We start from the raw sequence: 22,544 nt of genomic DNA, 5'->3' as shown, positions 1-22,544 counted from the left end.
TGGATTTCATTATCCTTTGGAAAACTATGACATTGTGTAGGAGGCACACCCCCTCCTTCTGCAAAAGACCCTGAAGGGCCATAGTCATTAAGGTCTGTCTGGACTCCTGGCATACTGTTTCATCAAATAAATGGGGGCAGTGGCAGGGGGAGGGAGGACAGGACACAGAATATTGCCAACAGTATCTTGTTAACAAATTACAAAACTGTTAGATACCACTTTGCTTCTAGAGAAGTATCTGGGAATGTCACTAACATATACATTTATTCTAAGCTTTTCTTTGTATCCTAATTATGTTGCATGCTTTAAAATAGCAAACTCTTACATAGCATATTTAGGGATTTTCTCATTTAATTTTTGTATTCTTTCACAAATTTTTATATTTTGTTTCACATGTGACATCTATGCACACCAGTTAAATTACCTTAACATTTGTTTTCCTTTAAAAGAATATTAAAATGGTGATATAATGACAATATGATCATATCTAACTTTGTACTATTTCCAGTATACTGAATAATAAATACCAAACAATCTAAACCCCCATCACTTTACGTGTCTGGAATTATTACAGTGGCAGTAAGCACAACAATGATAAATCAACAGAAAAGAAGAGAACAAACTGTCATTTGCAAACCTGGAACTTAACTGTTCATTGTGCTTGGACAGAGTCCATTCTAGAAATAAAGTTTGTGGGTAAAGTCAATTGTAGATGAATGGTGGTAACAACAGGACTTGCTCAATCAACCATAGTAAAAGACATCAAAATGCACCTTAAATTTATCTTACACATGTGTTTGTCACTTCAGTGACATCTTCACAGTCATCACTTATGCCAAGCCAATTAAAGATTTTTAATTAAAGATATTTGGGACTAATGCAGAGATGATGCTACTTACACTGCTTGCAATAGACGTGAAAGCACTCCTTTAGAGATGAAAGGCCACTGCACTGAGTGAAGCAGTGCACCATAACACCAAAGACCTACACTTGACAGAGTATACTACAATGGCTTATTAGATTAAAAGTGCAGAACTGTTAAACTGCCCACACTCCCTTTTTGTCTGATCCCATTTGCTCAAATAGCATTTGTACCCTGCAAAAAAAATATATTAATAACTGTTAATTAGATGAATTTTATTGATGAAATGAGCTTACAGAAAGAATTGTGAAGGCAGAAACGTAAGTAATCCATCAAATAGCAAGTACTTTCCACACAATTAGCAGTAGGAATGTTCATGTATGTTTACTTGACCTGAGTGTTACCCTATCTGTTCTCTGCCTCTGGGCTGGTTTTGCTAGAACAAGTGTTAATTCACCACCACTGCACGCGGGTCACACTAGCAATGCAGAGACTTTTAGGAAGATGCTACTTTTAAACAGCCATTTATAATGTATACCTTACAATGTAGGCAAGTATGTATTTCATTATATTCCTGCACATCATGCTGAAGGTATTCAACTAATACAGGAATCTTGATTGTTGCATCGAAAATGTCTGCACAATCATATCTCCACAAAATAATACACTCAAGTCTTATTGTTGTCACATTTCCTGCAATTCTTAGATTGACTGCAGCTATCTTCTGTACTTGATGTTCATATTTTATTGAGTTCAGAGCATGGTTCTGACACTAAATGGGTATAGCATTAAATTATTTCTCATCTGTGAAAATGTTAGAAATAACATTAGAAATAAAACAAACAAGATGGAATAGGTGCAAACAACCTATCAATTTTATGGTAGAATTTCTACAAATGCTAAAACCACCACTGGTGAATTTTTTTTTAAAAAGGTAGCTGTAGTACATATATTTTTTTCTTGATAAATGATTATTAAATGTAATATGTGGCAATAGCCCCAAGCAGCTTCCTCTAACTCACAAAATACTGAGGAGAAAAGAAATAAACAGACATTTGAAAGCTTGAACTAGTAATATTTTCCTTTACTGTATGATCAGAATTGCAAGAAAAAGAGTTTTGGGGTTTGCACTATAAAATTCTTTAAAAACAGAAATGAGATCTGCCTAAAAAGTAAGAAAAAAAGAAGGAACAAAGAGGCCAGAAAGCATACATGCTATCTTAGCTGTTAAAATTTTTCAAAACCATCATTACATTGGAATAGCATGCATCTTTCTGGCTCAGTTGAAGAAATTCATATGATTCACTAATCCAGTTCTGTTGCATGGTTTTATCAACTGGAAGTTAAAAGTCCTTAGGCACACACCTAATGGTTTACACCAATATTTACTACCTATTTTCAAGAGTTAAATGTTACTGTGACTTACATTACACAAATTCAGTAAGGCAAGAAAAGTAAGTTTCTACTGCAGAATCAAAGACAGTATGATGCTACAGACTTTTTCATTTGACTGCAGAGAGCTGCATGGATTTCTGATGAACCTTAGCAAACGAGCCTTATGAAATCACACAATTTCACTGCTGCTTTTCACTTGGGAAGCCTGCTCTGCCTCACTAGCCTGAATATCTCCATTAGCTCACAACCAAAACAACTTGAAAACACTGAGGTCACAGAAAAATCAACCTCTGCCAAGGAAAGCATATTTTTCAAACAAAAAGTCGAGTTGCAAGGCCAGCCACTGCATGCACTGAATGTAGATGTCCAAGAATTCTTGGATGTGACATGTAGAAGGACCACTGTCAAAGAAACTGAGTCAGGAAAGCCCAAGAGAAGACAGGACAGAGAGGGAGAACATATGTTCTGTTTCAGCAATGCACTTAAATCTTCTCTCAGAAAGGTCACTTGGAAGAGAGGTAATCAGATTAGGCAGACTGATTGATGAAAAATTATCCAAATTCACTCCATGGCACAACTAGTTGGATGTTCTATTTATTGACAATTAAGTTTTTTCAAGCCCCAGCATAAACACCTTGAGTTGATTATATTCTTGATCCCCATCAAATTCAATTTGGTTTATACTGGAATGATAAATATGGAGATGCTAGTAACATCTAAAAATAAGTAAAAAATAGAGGAGTGAAGGACAAAAGGAAAGATACCAGTAACAAACTATCAAAAGACAAAAAAAGAAGATGGAGGAGAGTGTTACTAAATGAATGACTTAGCCTCTAATGGTACCTCCTATGCTAACCCTTCTTACAATATTGAAATTGCTGATGAGCTGCTGCAGTTCAGCACTTTCATAAGGAGAAGGAGTGCAACACGTACAACAACTCAGGGAGGTAAAACTGAAGAAAAGAGTAAAAAGACATTTTCACTGGAATTTTAGGTCAGACATTTCTGAATCATTGTTTGGGTTTTTTTTTTTTACTTAGATGTAAATTCAGACTAAAACTTCTATTAAAATGAGTCAGATCATTTTACTCCAACCAAAATTTACAGAGCTACACAAATTTAGTCCAGCCACCAGCCAGCCAAAAATCAAGAATATAAAGGTGCCTAGCATACAAAGTAATGGAAAGAGAAGGTGGGGAAAAAACAATAGTCTAGATAAACTTCTTTGGGTCTTAAGAAAGCCCTGCAGTAGACTGAATAGAAAACATCAACCTGAGTTTTTTTATCTTCATGGATTTCTGAGAGTGGGTTTCTGAGAGGAAGGTGCAGGATGTGCCTGCAAAGTGACTCAGCAAAAATAGCAGCAGCAAAGGAGGATGAGGAAGGATGTTGCAAACTTAAAGTGTTTCAATCAATTCCTGTTGAAAACTTGTTTACTTACAAAAAGATATTTCCACCTTCCCCATTATCAAAAGCAATCACCTTCTGGAGTGAGTTCTTGCAGACCGAGAAGTGCATTAACTTGGTCAGCTAATACCTCTGAAAGGTATAAGCCACAAGATTTGAAGAAACCTATGACAAGATCCATGACAATTCTATATAGCAGCAGAAGGGAACAGATTTCAAAGAAAAGAAACATTTTGCTGAGATTATTACAATTTGCTTGTGTCTATATCTGATTTTACTAACCTAAAGATTAGTATGATTTATAATAATACAAGACATGTGAGTGAAAGCTAGCCTCTCTCAAGCATATTTCTTTAAAATCTTTCCAAAATACCTAGCTTCATATTACTGTCTACCCTTACCATGCAGAATTTAAGTCATTGAGTATCAGCCTAACCAAGACAGCAAGCTGTGATTTTATTTTTAATGCTACATGTCCAAGAGGAATACACATGGTAGCATATAGAGATTTTTACTAAAATAACTAACAGGAGCCCAGTGCTGCCACCGACATTTAAAAATTATTGACGTCAGTAGCAGAATTCAGTGGTAGCAGTGTTTACCTACCCGGACTATGATTCAATTTACTTTCAACAGCTGGATGTGTGCCTTCTCAGTCCACCTATTTATGGCCACTGATCAACAGATGCAGCCTCTGCACCAGGATTTCCACCTGTAGTTAGGCTTGCCATGCTCTGTGCCGCAGCCTGCCTTCAGCATTGCAGCCAGCTCCACTCCCTCTTCGTTGACTTGTAACGACAAGCTGAAAGCACACCTCACAAACACTGACCAGGAAGCCAGCTATTTTCTCTTCCTTCTCTATGCTAGTTAACTTTACAAGAATTAATGTTGCACATCTTTGGTGGAAAACACAGGTCTGCTCAGGGCTTCTGTGTAGCAAATAGCTTTGCAATTTTACACCAGTTACAGACCCAGGATTATGTAAAGCAACTGTAGAGAAAGCGGTATGGAAGATCCATACATTCCTGTGGTACCCTGAGAGATATGAAATTGAGTGCCTTCAATCTCCAATGGAAGTACAGGAATACAATGTAACATCAGTCTATAAAATGGTAGCTACTTCTTGGAAATCATTAGCTGACTCATTAGGGTAGACAAAGTGCTAACAAGAATCACCGTAATCAGTAACTTTCACAGCAAGCTAAAGATTTTATGGAGAGGGAGGGGAGGGAATAGAAAAAAGAAAAAAAAAAAAAAAAAAAAAAGAAAAGGAAAAAAAAAAGTCTAAGCAAAGCAATTTCCAGATACAAAAGTATACAATCCTGTCATTATATAAGACGTTTCGAATCATTGTATTCAGTGATTATCCTGTGTAGTATGGACACTGTCGGAAAGTAACAAGGAAAAATGAAACCTCTCCATGGTCCTGACACTGATACTGCCCGCCAGCCCGAGAGGGTCAGCTCACTCCATCACTCGTCAGCCGGACAGCATTCTCAGAGTAAGACACTGGGACTGTGTAGTAATTGCACATTAGTAGATATTACTCTGAGTACTATTTATCTTCATTATGGTCAAAGCATCTTTTTTACATTTTGTGGATTGCTATAATACCTGAGCATCTATCTTCTACTACTTTCCTAAACAATGTAACTAACAACTTCCAAGTATTCCTCCTTGCTTCTTTTTCCCAACCTTTTCTTGTTTGTTCTTTTGGAAAGGTTTTTCTTTTAAGACTGGGTGTCGGTGATTTTTGCTTTGCTTGTAATTAGACACTTTGCTGAATATTTATGCTATGTTTATGAATTAGACTATCAACAGTACAAACAATTTCATGATAATTATAGAACAGAAATGCTGAAGTACTAATTGTGTTAGAAATGTGAAGTATTTCAACCAGTTCATTAACAATATTCTACAGCACTGTGTAGACACTGTTGCATTTTCTCTTTGATGGTGTATCATAAACATTTTCAGTAGCGAATAACCTGAAGTTCCTCTGACATTCTATTATCTCCAAATATAAATTTCATGTTTAACTTGTATTTTCTGTAGTAATATTCACATCACTGTGCCTACTTTAAAATAAAAACTAATCTGTTCCTAATCCAGCTACAAATAAGATGATAAATAACTCAGGAAAAAAAATGACTCTTTCAAATGACATTATAACAACCCATGATTAAGAAACAAAGTATCGCAAGCATTACCCATTGATTCAACACCCACAGGCAAAATCATGTGTAATGGTATTGATGCAAAGCAGTGCAGTGGAATTTATTCTAATAATTCTGGGCATGAATAATTTTTGAAGGTAATAGAAACCAGAATCCTAAATTCTCATTTCTTTTTACCACTGGACATTTCCTGTGCTCTTAATCAGAAATATCATACTTGAATGTTTCTCTAGCAACTATTCTCTAACTCTAGTTGTAGGTTTACTCATATTAAATTTCTGAACAATAAAAAGTAGATTCATTGAGTAAAATAGAATAATCAGTCTAATATTAAGATATTCCAGGCACTTGTCTCATCAACTATTTCATAACATAGAGTAACAAAATATCTTCATGCTTGCTATGTGCAGCTAACTTAGCTTTGATGAAGGAGAAAGAAATAGACCAGTGCTGAAGAGGTAATACTTTGAAAAATAAAATATTAAAGAACATTAACATTATCTGTTGACTTAACTGAATAAGCACTTTTTAATTTCCTAAAATTTAGTTTGTGAACAAACCCATGCTTTGCATAAAATGGAACTATTCTTTGTTTAAAATGACAGTTCTGTGGTTACTTTATTGCAAAACACTACAGAGTTATTTATCCAATCTCCAATTACAATTGTAATAATTAAAATCATTCCACAATAAAAATTATAATACATTACCATCCAGACTACAAGAATATATTTTCAGTTTGGGGCACTCAAAATGAAGACAAACTTGGACCTTCCTATCTCACAACCCAGGCAAACATTTTAATACAGTAAAAAGCACATTGTTGTAAACAAAACTAGAACAAAAACTTATTACGCCCTGCAGTTCTCTGACAATCTATGACCTATCACAAAGTCCTTAAAAATGTTAACAGGGATTATCTCCTCTTGCACTTTAGCTATACTTCTCTTTTGCTTTAAGTCTGTGCTATTTACAGGAGCTTTAGCTTGTCAAATAGTTAAGTTGGCTTATTGTATATTTCTTTATAAAGCTAGATATGAATGAATGAAACAAGAAAAATGCAGAATCCCAGATTTTAGGAAACACAGTTGAGTGTAATTCATATAGGATTATTATAAACAAACCACTTCAAAAGAACATTATTGAGATTGCAAAATCAAAGACCTGCAATTTAAGACATCCCAGAAGGTGGTTGATCATATTTTCACTTTAATTCAGTTTTCGTATGCATATGCACAGAGACTTCTTTTTCTTCAAAGAAATACTGCTTCCCTCAACTCCTGTAATGTGCTTAGGCTCTTTCACTCGGCAGGAAATACACTGTGCCACAGGGCTAACAAGTATTTGCTGACAGCACTGAAAACAATCTTGGGTTGCAGGCCAGTGTAGGGACCAACCAGTCTTAGCAAGCTGAGCTTTTGCAGTCTGCATCTGTGCCAGCTCCCTCCCTTCCCAGTGCCCTGTACTAAGTTGTGGCCTTGACTTCCCCCCTCAGATTTCTAGTGTAAATCCAGGCTCCACTCACGCCATATCCAGAGTAAAGTGACATAAGCATGGTTTACTCAGATATTTGGAGCAATTGAAAGTTTACTGATTTCTTGCTGCCAGCTTAAAGCAGTAGCCTGATGAATTTATTTTTTTAGTCCACTCATATCTCTCCCCAGTCATACCTTTTTTGTGCCCCTTTTCAGCTCAGTCTCTTCAACCAACCCAGATCCTTTTTTTTTCCACAATGCAGCTGCTAATCAAATACCCTTTCCATTCCCCATCGCTTTGTCCAACCACTGTGCGCTTCCTTATCAAGTCCGTACAACCACCATAAACTTCCCACTCCATAAGCCATTTCCTCTCTGGACCTTGGCTCCTTCCTTTTCCATCTTTCTTTCTACCTTGTTTTTTCTCAATCAATTTATTTTTAATTTTATCATGAAGACTACGTTACCTACCCGGTATTCAATAACTTACCCAGGCATACCAACTGAATAATTGAATTAAAACACTTGAAAATGGTTGGCTCTGTAGTGCCCTAGAAATTAAAATTAATAAAAGAGTATATTGAAAATATTCTGGATCTGTACCTACTTATACATTTTCAGGGCTCTCTCATTAGCAATACAGGTTTCACTGAACTGTTCAGAAAACACACTGAGCAAAGGAAACAACAATTAGGTACATCTATCCTTGTAAGAGATGTACAGCTTGCTGTTACAAAGGGATCAAATTTAGCTAAATATATACATGAATTACATGCAGACTTTGTAAAAATGAACAATCATATGCTATATATGTGAAACATTTAAACTGCTGAGAGAACACAGTGGAGAAGTACACTTTGGAAGAAAACGCATTATTATTTTTTAATTTACTAAGAAGTAAGAAAAGTAGATTATTTTAATTCTTATTTTTTAAAAACAGACCAGGTGCAAAAAGAACAAATCCCCCAAATCACATATGCAATTTCCACTTTCCTGAGAGAGTGAGAGTAGAATTGGAACATAAATGAAAGTATGTGCATCTGTTTACAATGACCCAGTGTTTAATTGTAGCAATGGTTGTGTGAACAACTGATCACATTGGAAATCAATAGTATAAATTCTGGATCTTTATGTTTACTTTAGCTTTAATCCAGTCATTATTGCAGACATCTAAAGCAAACTCTGCAGCTGCAGCATGTTTAATTCATCAAGATGCTCTCAAGGCTGTCTCACTGTTATAACTTCATAATTTTAGAGCAGCATCTGCCAAAATAAGACCATAACATCCAGTTTTTAAAGAATCATAAAAAAAATGTCTCTTTCACTGTGCAAGTAAACTTCTGCAAACACCTTTTTGCAGCAAAAGGTACTGTGGAATAAGTGTTCTCAGATGACATAAAACAATGGATTTTGAGACTGTAACTATTGAATACACCGTTAAATATGTGTGAATATTACATATCTTTGTGTAACAAAATGAGGGCACAGAATCATAGCCAGTTCTTCCGAGTGATACATGTTTTTGAGAAATAACATATTGGGTAGTAACAGAAAACTGTCAATGCTTGGAAAACAAAGCTGACTTTTTATTAGGAGACCTGTTTACAAAGCTCTGGGAAGTGCAAGTAACAACCCAGCCACCTGCAGTCAGTCCGGACTCCCCGGAGCTGTTTCCATCCTCTCAGCCAAGTCACCACACAAACACTTTTCCCACCACGGTGGTCACTGTCAGGTAAGACTTCAAAATAAAAGTTACTGGCTTGTTCCTGTAAAAGTAGTGGCATGCCAGAGAAAAATCCGAGCATCAGGAGGGAGGGTAGAAGTTCAGGCATGCTGCCAGACATGACTGGATGGGCTGCCTGCTGCAAACATTGTGGCTGTCTGTGAAGCAACTACTTGGGCAAAAGACAGGCAATAGCAGAACTCCACATACTTACAGACACTCTGAAGGCAACTCATCAGAGCACTACAGTCGTTTAATAGTCATTGACTTGGGCTGCAATCACGCCTTCATTTGACTTTAAAGATACATGCAAAGAGAGAGGGCAAACCCTGCCTGAAAAGTCAGTGAAGGTTTTTCCCAAATAGGAACGCATTCTGCCATAAAGTGATTAAAGACTGCAATACTGATGAAGGCTAGTGCATGCATGTGTCTTCACAGTGTTGAAGAAACCCAAGGACAAATTTTCTCTTTCATGATTACAGTGGTTTCACAAGGAAAATTAAACGCTTTCTTAAGAAAAAGTTGGGAGCATAGGGGTTTGCTATTTTCAGTGTAACTGCACAGCACAATGTTTTGCAAAGCTGGGTCCCATTATGAAGTCTTCTGAGCATTTTGCAAATTTACTATTCAGAGCAGTTATATAAACCACCTCTCATTATTCAATAACTAAATAACATTTAATGCCATTCAAATTCACACAATGGTTTTTAAATGCAAAATTGTCATCAATCACCAGTCTTCTGCATAGCATGTCATATCTTTTCCAATATTTCTTTAACAATAGAAAACAATGAGGCAGCTATTTCCCGTCTTAAATTTTCGTAGGACATAAAACTAATAACTGCTTTCTGCTCCAATGACTCTTCAAAATAACACTGAGCTTGTGAGCCTCCTCTTACAAAACCCCAACAACCTACAATGGTAGCGCAAGAACATTCACATGCTAAAAATTTAATCAATCTCTTATACCCTAGGAACCCAAGCCACTCCTCTACAAAAAAGCAATGCTAATTATTTACATGATTTTGCTGTCTTGAAACTACATAAAGTAGTAATTGCACTTAAAAATGATTTTCTGGAATATTGTGAAAATATGTGTGTTTATATGAGATAAAATTTGAAATCCAGAAGAAAAAGTCAATTCTCAGATCCCACAACCAATTTGAGGATCTCTATTGGGCAGTGATGTGATTAAAGTGCAGGAAAGAGACTTTCTGTGTAGGCATGATCCAGCCATGAAGCTGTTCCACATGCCATCCCTAGAAATCTCCTGCTATGGAACAGGAATAGAAAAGAGTACCTGCAGCAGCTTAATGCATTTAGGCCACCCCACCTCTCATTTAGCCCACATGCTCGCTTACGTGCACAAACAATAATAATTTGAGGAAATTATCCTTCAGAACTTATGGCATGGAGCAGTTCCATGAAACACATTCCTGTGTTATGCAAACTCTTCTCCTGTGAAATGGGAAGTGATTACAGCTGAGATGCAGAATACAGCAGATTTCTTCCAGGCTCTTTGGCTCTGAGTAACTGCTGAACAGCAAATGGCATCAAGAATAGTGAGTACACCTTGCATGAAAGGGAAGAGCAATACAGAATCCCACTGCAGCTGAGACTATGCGAAGTACAGTGAGGAAGTTTTGAATGTCCTTCTTTACTATAACTACAAGGAATAGTTTCCAAAGAGTTACCAAAATGTGTAAACCACCAAAAAGCAGCTTATTTTCTGACAATACAGGTTCTGAAGTATTTGGCAATGGTACTAGTTTTCAATTAATTTAAATAAGGGAGTTTAGTTAGGAAGTAAGAGTAAAAAAGGTTGATAAATCCTGCATTTTAAAACCTCAAATTTATCCATGGTGTAAGTGGTAGGGCTGGTCTTTGCATAGCACAGAAGATCTTTCAGAAGCATCTTCTGTACTTATGTTTGGGGCATCCTCATGCCAAGCTTTACAGAGTAACATGATATATGGATGCTGGTGGCCAGGAATCACTGGAATGCAACTTCCCAAGTTTCCCAGAGAAAAGACAGTTCTAAGGAACAATATTTCTACTTAAGATGTGTGTAGGCACACAAACATAATATCCCACTGCCTTGTGAACAGATCTATTCAGCAAAACACTAATTAATTTTGTTTTGTTGAAATTTTCTTACTCACTGAAACCCGGGTGTTCCATAAAAATGACACAGTCACCAAAATATTGCCCTGAAAAAAAATAATCCAACAGAACCCAGTTTACTAGGCACTTCTAAAAAATCTACACTTATTTGAGCTCCGGCCAGCTTGCCCATCTTCTCAACAACTTGCCTGACAGGCTAACTGGGAGCCTGAGTTCAAATAAGTCATTTTAATTACATCAGAGCCAGGGTCCCTGGAGCTTGTTGGCTCCATGCGCCTGGAGCAGCCAGCCAAGCCGAGTGCCTCCGCACTTGCAGCCCAAAGAGCTGTCTGAGGTTTGGAACAGTCTGATCTGGGCATTGTTTCCAAAGCTGAGATTCAAAAAGCATTTCCCTTTGCAGAAAGTGTCAACATTTTGACTTCCCCTCTGATTAAGAGAATAAGCAAATTCTGAATGATCAAAATTCTTCATTAAACATTTGTTCTTTCTCCCAGTTATAGGGAAAGGAAAATGCTGAGTGATCAAAATCCTGCATTAAACTGAACTAGTTTTTTCCGCAGTGGTTACTACCTACCCTTACTGCATCTTTGCATTGTGGGAATTAGGTTTTACTATTGCAAAGCGAGATCAAGGAAAGTTAAATGACCTGCTTGAACACACAGAGAAAATTTGGCTACAGTGTGACCCAAGCTGCAAGCTAATAATCAAACCTCTGGACTATCTACCTTTCTCGGGCCATACTACAATGATGTGTGTGCTCTCTTTTGGTCACACAATTGCCACTTCATGCTAAATGCCAAAATTCTCTCTCATGTTGCCTTTTCACAAGTTCAGGATTAAAAGAGAGATCAGAAAACGTTCAGAGAACATGAAAACCTGAAATCTGTTTGACTATGTCCTCCGACATCACGTCTGAACCGGTACACGATCCTATGGCTGACATGATGCCCTGTTACAAAGTGATACGAGAAAAGACATAGGTACTAGGCAAGAATGGACCTACTGCAGAGTAAGAAAAGGCACAAATAGAGTAGGTCATCTCCAGATGTTATTTCCAATCTGCATATGAATGCCTTCCACACATGTTAACAACTGTTCCGGATTGTTTTCTCTGTTGAACCAATACACCAGCAGTATGAGCAGAAATTTCAGAGTGATTTGGCCGTGGGCTTTTCCAGGTTCAGTCCCTGGACAGTGCACAACCCTGAATAATCTAACTGATAAAACAACACATTACTTTCAGCCTGCTCACTCAACCTTTCTTTTAAATGCTAACAGTTATCTAGGCTGTGTTTCCTTAATGGGAACGGAGGTTGTGGGGACCAACTGTCTTCACAGTCATCAATGTAAACACTTCAGATATCAGTGACAGGCATAGTGTCTTAACAACCATACATGTCAGGTTTTTTGGAAGCTTAAGTAATACTTTTTATGTTCAGTGATTACACATAGAGAACCAGAGGGAGCAGAGAGAGCTTCAACCAGCCAGACTGCAGTGAATCTACAGCTGTTTGTAACAGAGAATGGGTATCTGAATTGGATCTTCAGATGGATGAGCCATGAGGAAGAACAGGATCACAGCAGTCTGGTATTTATGAACTGCAAGCTGCAATTTCAGATAACACCCAGGGACATGGAATCAGAAAGAAAGAGGAAAAAAATAAAAAGAAAAAAGAAATCCAACGTATTTATGTCCCTGTGGAATTTTAAGAGTAACAAGCAAAAAAAAAGGTTTTGCAGAAATGCCAAAGAGCAGCTAACAGCAAATGTCAGAACAACAGAAGTTGAAACAAAATCAGCTTAAATTAAAACCACAGCTTTTCTTGATGATGAAATTTTTGGAACTTGAATTTCATTTTAGTGCTTACAGTCTGGAATTTAAGTTATATTTAAAACTATTTAATTTCAGTTTCAGCAGAAAGACATAGCTTATGTCTTCCAGACCTACAGTGGCTCTCTAGGGCCTAACTCACAAGGGCCTATTGGATCCTTTCCATACTGGGGTAAGGAAAGTAACTGCTCAAACGGACATTTTACACGACTAAGTTGCAGCCACCCTTTTTACAGACATTCCTTGGATTTTGAAGTGGTATTAGTGGTACCCAGGAGACAGTAGGCAGCAACATTGGTGTCTACAACATTACTGAGATCCACAAAACTGAATTAATTGATGTCAAATTAAGAAGAAATGGAGACTTGGATGAGATTAATCATAGAGACAAAGTAAAGGCATGAAGCATACAGATGGATAATAAGACATTAGATTTATGGTGGAGCAAACTTCAAAGTTAAAGATGATGCTAAGTTTATAAGCCAACTGGACCATAGCATTTCATTTTCTGGAGTACAAGGAAGTTTTTCCTTAAGTAATATTCTTACTGGAGAAAAGCACACACTGGAATCTGAGAGCCATTTCATGAGACAACAGTCTCATTAAGACATATGAATGCCTTCCACACATGTTAACAACTGTTCCAGATTGTTTTCTCTGTTGAACCAAAACACCAGCAGTACGTGCAAAATTTTACACAGAAATTTCAGAGTGATTTGGCTGTGCACTTTTCCAGGTTCACACCTTGGACACTGCACAACAGTAAGACATTAAGTCTTACCCACACTCTTGGAGAAGAGTGCAAGAATCCAATATTGTAGAGTCCAGCTTCAGACACTCTCCACAGCACCCTTCTGCATGACAAGGACACACGACTCTAGCTAACAGCACCAGAGTTTGGTAAAGGAGCAACCAAGAACCTTTGCAGTTCTTGAACCTTATTCCAGGTTGCTGACGCTGTAAAAGGGGAGAAGCACTCATACTTCAAGGACAGCTGCTCCTTCAAGAACAGAAAGCCTGTGGTTTGCCAACCACTTAAAAAAATCAGTTTAAAAATCATAAAACATTAAGGTGAAAGTAAAACACGCATTTATTGCATTCTCATGCAAGCAGATGATAGTTATTCAGCTTAAAAACAGTTGTTTAAAAATAAAACAGGGTTTAGAGCTGTATCTTCTTTAGTTAGATCCACTAGATCTCCCCTCCAGTTCACTCAGTTAAAAAGCTGTCAGGACGTTGTCAAAACTTGCTAACGGCTGCTCTAGTACATCACAAACTTTCAATCATTGCAAAGAAAATACCCTTCAAATCTCAGTATGTGGCAAACTGTATATATACATTCACACTAAAACCTGCAGTTCAGACAGTGAACTGATGACCACGTTACATAAATACATAACAGAGGTCAGTGCTTAGACTCTTATTAGCTCCTTAAATAAGTCTAGACACAATGCACATTGTAAGCAAAACCTCTTTATAGTGGGTTAAGGGATAAATGACCCCCAATCCAACACAGAGGGGTGTAAAAGCAAACAGCGATACCATGGTTTGCAGCTTAAAGACCTTCATTTTTCTAAGGAAGAGCCTATTGTTCAGCTGATCTGAGGCTTAGGTTCACACAGAAAAATGTAATTCTTATTTACAAAAGCTTCTACTTTCCTTAGAGAGCATATTGTTCATTCACGAATCAGGAAAGTTTTGCAGTGAGAATTTTATTGGCCTGTGTCATAAATGTATCGTGCCATTTGTAATCAGTGCAACAGCAATAATAAGAAGAAACAGGGAATATACAATTCCTTTTTCTTCCTGATGGCTGATTAACAAACTCCATTGTTCCATAAGTGTGGGAATCATTGTAAGGTTTGATCTCCAGCTGATGTAAGTCACAGAAATGTCATACTTCAAGTTGGTATACACAGGGGCTGACTTGCATAGCTTTAGGACACAGTTCTAAAGAGGCACAGATGTGGACATCCACTCATCTTTTTATGAAAAAGAGGCTGACAGGTAACTGGTAGCAAATTTTCAAATTTTTTTGTCGCAATTTTCCTGCCAAAAGAAGATCTACAAAATGCCCTTCTTATTACTGAACAGAAAAAGTTGTGAGTTTGATAGCTGCACACTGTTTTCTAAAACCCACAAATATATGAAAAAGTATCACACTAGAAAATACAAAAACAAAAATCAAGGCCAAGGAACAATTTCATAGTGTAACTTTGTAATGAGTCCCTGGAGGAAATATCTCTTCCTTTTGTTCCCCTCTGCAAAGCTATGTAATTGATTCCTAACTGCTGTGTTAATGCTCCCTATTCCTGTCAGAATCCCTTTGGAAATACATTAAAGTAACCAGGATTCTCTCCTGATGCAAACCCTTGAATGCTGGAATCTGGGATTCTCTGACACACATCACATTTCAGGCAGTGGGCCACACTGGAAACTTCAGTGCCAAACGGCTGATAAATATTAATGTGGAAGAATAAAGTATACCTAATTATATATTGGAACGCAGAGCAAACCAGGAAACTGTTTTCTTTTACAATGAAAGACACTTTCTTACAGGCACAGTTACATTCCACACAAAAAAAAAAAAAAAAAAAAAAAAAATCAAAGTATATATGCTATAGCATGGTTTCTTAACTACTTATACCAGCCTGCAAAATTTAAAGTGACAACAAGCAAGTGTTTTCAAAGAAAGGATTTGGTCTTCATCAGGATCGAGAATTAGTTTGACTCTCTTTGACCTTTCTATCCCTTTTGCTGTACACACACACACACAGAGTAATAAGACGAATGAAGCAGGCAGGATTTGGCCCAGCTCCTGAATTATTCCCCAGTGACTGTTACAGAGTCACGCATGGAACTTTGCCTGAACAAAGCCAGTGACATCAGGTAACCTCTCTTCCATCAACAAGAGAAATATGGAAAAGATGTGATTCAGTTTTTACCTATGGTGCCTAATTAACCTTAATTAAGGTTGTGTTGAGTGATCCTGAGCAGCTTGCACAAGGGATATCTGCTTCCTGATTGTTTTTAGCTTTGAAAAAGCTTTCCTTTGAGAAATTAAGATTTTCTACCACAAGGAAAAATGTCCTTATGAAATACATGTGTTCATGTTCCAATTTAAATTTAAGAGATGGTACAGATAAAACATCCATGTTTTTAATGTTCCTCTCTAGTCAACCTTTTTTCGAATGAAAGCACTAGAACTACAGTAAAGAAGATTCTCTAGTCTTCATAATTAAACCAAGGAAAAAACCCTCTAAACATTTCACGAATTGGGTATATGTTCACTGAAACAGCACTAAAGTTACTAATTCGTTTCATCACTGATTTTAAGCTTGCTAACTTGATGACCCTAAAAATTAATCCATCTTGGCAGCCACTCAACTTACTGCAAAGCACTTCCACTATGGGTCACCATCCAAGTTTCACAGTTACGGACACCATTGTTGTATTATGCACATTCTTGACTTTATCACACACTGGGTGGCAGTGTGGAAAGCTTTTCGTTCAAAATGTCCTTTATGGGAATAACTTAATACAAAATTGCAAAGTTAAAAATAATTTAAAAAATATTTTAATGTAACACATTAGATTATAAATAGTAGAACACTTGGTCACGGGGGGGGTGGGGGGGTGGGGTGGGATCTCCCTGCTTCTTGTTAGAATGACACTACTTGATAAAATACCCCTTCTTAAGTAGACTGTAACTTCAGTGCTGCCTGGTCTGAAAGATTTCATATTGTGTCTCTGCCTTAGAATTTTCATTCTTTGTGGAAAATTTCAGCTAACGTAATTTTGCTGTTTCTGAGAATGTAGCAGAGATGAGAACAGGACTCAGCTGTGTCAACAGGTTAATGTAACTTCTTGTTTTGAAGTCTGTATTATGTCCATGTTTTGCAACAGAAAATAAAATTTGGAAGTAAACTGGCTGTTTCTGGGATGAAATGAGAAAAGGGATATTATTAGATATTATTGGAGGGGAGGATGACAACAGATAGACTGTTGAAAACAGAGTCGTTGTCCCCCAAGAAAGGGATAATTGATCCATTCATGTCCTTCATTTGATATATGGAAGTCCTAGATCAAGGATTGCATGGTCAAGACAATTGAAATTTGCCCTGAAGGTCTGGATATTATTCTTTCCCTTACTCTTGTCATAGAATTCCTGCATTGTAATAAGTACTAAGGAAAATTTCATAAGTCTTCTTCCTCAGTCCTCTCACTAATTGTTTCTCCAGTTCTGGGCAGTGCAGTGAGGAAGTGTAAGAGATTCAGTTCCTGGAGATTCAGTTACAGCTACAGCTGATGGCTTTGGGAAACATGTCATGGATACACACATTTCTATGTATTTTTCAAAGTCTCGAGGCAGATACTCAACAGGAAAACATTCAGGCCAGACACTGCAAACAGGGGGCCCTTCAAATTAATAGATTTATAGAGCATTAAATCTTTCCCTGCCTCAGTTCTTTACTTGAAAATTTGGGAAGACAAGAGCATCTTTCTTCCCAGAGGACACTGTGAAGACAAACTTATCTGCGAAACATCCTAGCTAGTCCAATGGAATAAACATGGAAACTCACATTTTCTTTCCCAGAAGGATTTGAATGGTACATTAGATATAAAGCCTAAACACAATAAAGGAAAAATAATACTGATTGATGCTGTTCATGAATGAACAGTGTCCATCTTGCATCACTGAATGCCTCAGGGTTCTGGGTAAAAGCAGCAGATATAATGATATACACTTATACATCATTCAGGCAAATTTTGCTGCACACAAAAAACAGTGGCATTTCTTAAATTCTTTGTATTTCCCTGGTGCAGTCATCTGTTACACCCAAAAAGCTATTTAACAGAGCACATATTAACTCACAGATAATAACATTTAGTATATTATGTTGAGGCAAAGAGTTTATGTTTTGAGTGTTTTTAAAATATAAAAGACAGGCAGAAAGACACTAACATCATCCCTGAGTTAATGAAGAAACTTCCCCCTCCCTTAGAAATTGGATAGCATATTTATCTATTATGTGATTTTATATTTTCTTCTGAAGCATCTTGTATTGACAATTGTTGGAGACAGGATATTTGACTAAATGGATCATTAGCCCGATCATTTCCCCAGGTTTCTATGTCAACTGAGGATGTTACAGCATCTGAGCCTGACGAACACATATGGAGACTGCTGAAATGGAGTGAGGGGCTTAGATCACTGCTGCATCTCACAAAGAATGAGCCAACGCTGCCTGTAAGTAGAGATGCTAAAAGCAATCTCCATTCTAAAAGGAATATGCAGGAAAGATTAATGTAAAATCTTGACATGGTACTTTTGCCTTCCCCTATAATGACATCAATAAACATCTTCAATATTGATTTTTGCTTATTATTAAAATGGCCTAATACAAATACAGACATTAAGACAGATAAATGCAGAGATCAGTATAATTGCAGCCAAGAGCATTCAGACTAGAAATACGACCAGTTACTACCAAGACTGGCAAGCCTGACTAAAGAGAACTCCACATAGACTTCTCAATGCAGGGCTTTAAAAGCAGGATGATCCTTGATCTCCACTTAGTTTCACACCTTACAAAAACTTCCTCAGGCCTTCTAGCTGAGCCTGTACCATTTAATATCCTTTCTTCCTTCGATGTGTCAGCACAATCCCTGTTGAAACTGTGTCTGGGACACAGAAATGACCTTTCATTCTGAAATGGGACAGTAAAATGCTTTTTTCAAATACTTGCAGATGGCTTGTTCTCAGTTTTGCGAGGGTTGCACGGTTCCTTTCAAATACCATTGTCTAATGTATGTTTCTTGTTAAATTTCAGAAATTACCTCAGTAATGCCAAAAAAGATTTCTGGACTTACTTGTTCAGATTTAATCAGGCTATCTCAGTGAAACTAAATGTTGCAAAAGTGGGACTGTCTTACCACATAATAGGTAGAGAATCAAGCCAAAATATTTTATATACTTGAATATAAAAAACTAACTGAACATGCAGACTCAGAAATAAAAACACAAAAGCTTTATTTCTGAGAATAAACAGTACCTTTCTCCTGTCATATAAGGCATGGTTATCCAATATCATCTTCCTTTCATGAGTAGCATACCTCCGCAAGTCACGTCCAAATTGCTGTAAAAGATAGAGTAAATATCAGCAATTCTGACAAAACAAAATTGTTATAATTTGTTTAACTGTTCCAACAGCAAGCCAAATAACAAACTAACATGTAAAAATTACCTCTATTAAAAGACTATAGTCCAAAAAAATGACTCATCTGAAAAGACAATGTTTTGATAGGCAATGGTCCATCATTTCAGTTGGTTAGTATGAGAACAGTCGGGCACTGTACAAGAAAGTAAGCCTACGATGGGCTCCCGCAGGCTGCAGGTGAATTATCTCAACAGGGAACGGGAGCCGAGTGAGGCAGGGAAAGAAGCAAGTCATTGTCTACTCAACCAAAGGGCTTCACAAATTCCAATTTTAGCATAGACACCCACCTACAGAGTTGAGAGAAAGGCATTTAAGCAGCCAAACACTTCCTTGATAAGGACACCAAAGTCTGCAGAACTCAACCCAAGGTCCAAATAAATACAATTTATTATCTCAAAAAAGAAAAGTGACTGAAGTAACTCATCAGCTCAGCAAGAGAACACATCAATTGCAACATTTAACCTAGTCTAAAATATCCTGCTTCCAATTAACCTGAGTAGAATAGAGTGCAATGCATCTGTACTACTTCTAGATCGCAAAGACCATTCACAGCAGGCTCAGGAGATCTCTGTTATACCATGTCATCACTCCCTAAGAAAATGAACATCAGAAGGCAAGCATGTAGAACAGATTAAAAAATAATTCTCTCTGGAGAGAGATCAATCATTTAAGTTTTGAGTTTGCATTTAGATAGAATTTTTTATTTTGAAAATACTGTGCTATTTTATATTATACCCACTGGCTACAGTGTCTATTGTGGAAGTAGCTATCATTTCAAGTTTTCTTAACCTATTAAAGCATCAACCAAAACATATTTTATTCTAGTTCAAAATTAACGTGTAAATTTTAAAAATTTCCAAATTTTCACAATTTAAAGCACTCAAAATACAACTGCAACAAAACATTTTATCTAATCCCAAAAGAAAGGTGTTAAATTGTTTTCAATTTCCTACAAAACAAATTAACTTCCAATTCAGAACATCTCTTCATCAAATTTTTAATTTCCTGTGAAATTCTGTGATGCTTTCCAAACCCTCTCTCTACTCGGTAACCATTAAAACTGCTTGTTAAGACTAGTATGATGTAAAAAGACAATGCAACTGACTGAAAATCTCACTCTTCAGTCCACGAACTTGAACACTAAGCTTCAAAGAAAACAGATGCTAACTCGTCTAGAGAGGCATCCATAAATGTCACTGATGAGCACATCAGCTCCAACCTACGACCACAAGTTGATGACAGCATAAAATGTGACGTAAGGAGAGAAGGAACATTTTTTTAAAATCTGTGAACTCTGAACAGTCCTGCAGCAGCAAAAATAGGTTATCAATGCTGAGAAAACATAGACCGTACTGGTTACTTACCCTGGAGCCTGTCCAGCCTAATAGAGCATATGCATATTGCTCGAAGGGGGTTATGACCAGATCCACACGGATTGCTTTCCAGTCTTTGACTTCTGCCATATCAAATTTTTTCGATGTGTTGTAACTGCTGTTTTCTACTCTTGGCTGATGTAATTTCAAAATTATAAAACATTTCTGAAAATTATCGAAGGCATCAACTTTTCTGCTTGGTAGCTGCTCCTTTACAAATGTTGATTCAACCATATCACAGTATAGGAGTAAACCCTAAAGAGAAGACATTACTCACATTGAATTGCTGGACTGGTTTTACTGCAATTCCAGAGTTTCTAGACAGCTGTCTTAAAAATTCATGTAAAATGCAGTTTCAGTAAACAGAGAACTGTGCTGGGCCAAATCTGGGCTAAGCAGAGACTTGAAACAGCTGCAGCTTTTGGAATAATATTAGCAGACCCTTTGAGGGGAAATCTACAGGGGTACTCATATAATAGTGGCCATGTCCTGCCTGGTACTAAGACAGTATTTGCAATTCTTCCCCTCCAGCCTTTCCTCCTAAGCCTTTTGTAGTTACATCAACAGAAATTTCTGAGTAAGGATTGATGCTTTCCCACGTGGCAGGCATCTAGGAAAACAAATTAGTCCAGTGCACCGTCTTGCTGACAGATTCCAAACAGTGCATGTGGACTGTGTCTCTTGTGTGAGATTTCCTTGTGACAAGGTCTGGAGTCTCTAGAGAGATAGGAGAGGAGTACACCAAAGGAACATCTGAAGGGAGTGCGCCAAAAAACTGCTGAGCCTCAGGAGACAGATTTTATTAAAAGATAAACAAAATTTTGTTTTTATAATAAAAACATACAGAGTAAGAAAAATGGAAGTAATAGAGCATTGTAAATTAATTCCTTCTAACCAGCACTGTAGGAAGGGTTGGGTGGGAAGAGGCAGTGCTTGCTTCCCGCCTTGCTCTGTAGCCAGCAACCTTTTAACAGCTCTTGCGGTTGCAGCGAACTCTGCACTATCCCGCCTAGGCCCTTAGGAAAAGCATCTTTCTGTCATTCCTCCAGCCTGTCTCTGTGCCTGTTCTTCGCATTTCTAGGCAGCTTTTGGAAGCTACTCATTTTCTGGACATCTCAGACTTGCCCTGCACTCCCAAAGCTTCTTAGAGCTCTGCAGGTTCAGCTGCCCTCAGGTAAAGTGTAATGTCCCCTCACCAGCCAGAAAACCACTAATCACTCAAAGCACAGCACCTGGGACAAGGCAAGGAGCAGCCTCCCTCTGTCTGCTGCCCAGCGTATCCCTTTTAAAGCATACAAAGCATCAAATACACATTAACAAAGAAATAAAGCAGGTACTGTCCACCACAGTGCTTCCTTCAGTCATCCTTGAGTCTTAAGAATAGAAATGGAGCTTGGTATGTGAGAATTCAACAGTGCTCAGCGTCACTGATGCCACTTGTAGGAGAGCTCAAGGTGGTAAAAAGATTCCGTGTTCTGAGAGCGGTTCCACATGATGAAAACCACTTTCTTCATAGTCTACCAGGTGCGTAATTGTCGTTACTAGAAGGAAAACTACTAAGCTGAACCTACTAACTCCATGTTCTGACTAGATAAGCTCATTAGTTTTCATCTTCAAGATCAACAAGCCTACAACCATCACATGTCTTTTCATATCTCCTTTTACATTTCTTTAAACCTACACATTGATCAAACCCACTTCTCACATTTCTCCATGATGAGATGAATAGACTCAGTTTCTTAAAATTTCCATCATCAGCATTGATTTAGATCCTTGGATCAATTTTTTGTCTCTACTTTGAAGTCTGTCAAATGTTTAATTCTCCTTCCTCTGGACTAGGAATTCTTATACTAGTCTCACCACAAAAAAGCATGGCCAAGAATGCCTCATGACTTGTAGCTGATGTATCCCTTAACATATAGTAAAGGATCCTACCAGTTTTGTGGGTTTGGGTTT

General features: G+C 37.5%; 1 protein-coding gene across 1 annotated transcript in view; it reads right to left on the bottom strand.

The window, feature by feature from the left end:
• The window catches only part of DNTT (DNA nucleotidylexotransferase), a 94,687-nt gene that overhangs the window by 7,026 nt on the left and 65,117 nt on the right, over window positions 1-22,544 (bottom strand). The window contains exons 9-10 of the mRNA XM_037400265.1: window positions 20,580-20,843; window positions 19,051-19,134 (exon numbers count right to left, since the gene is read on the bottom strand). Coding sequence (XP_037256162.1) covers window positions 19,051-19,134; window positions 20,580-20,843 — 348 coding nt within the window. The remainder of the gene's footprint in view (window positions 1-19,050; window positions 19,135-20,579; window positions 20,844-22,544) is intronic.

The sequence above is a fragment of the Falco rusticolus genome, chromosome 9 (assembly GCF_015220075.1).
Source record: "Falco rusticolus isolate bFalRus1 chromosome 9, bFalRus1.pri, whole genome shotgun sequence".
Lineage (NCBI taxonomy): Eukaryota > Metazoa > Chordata > Aves > Falconiformes > Falconidae > Falco > Falco rusticolus.
This window is presented reverse-complemented; position numbering and strand designations above follow the sequence as displayed.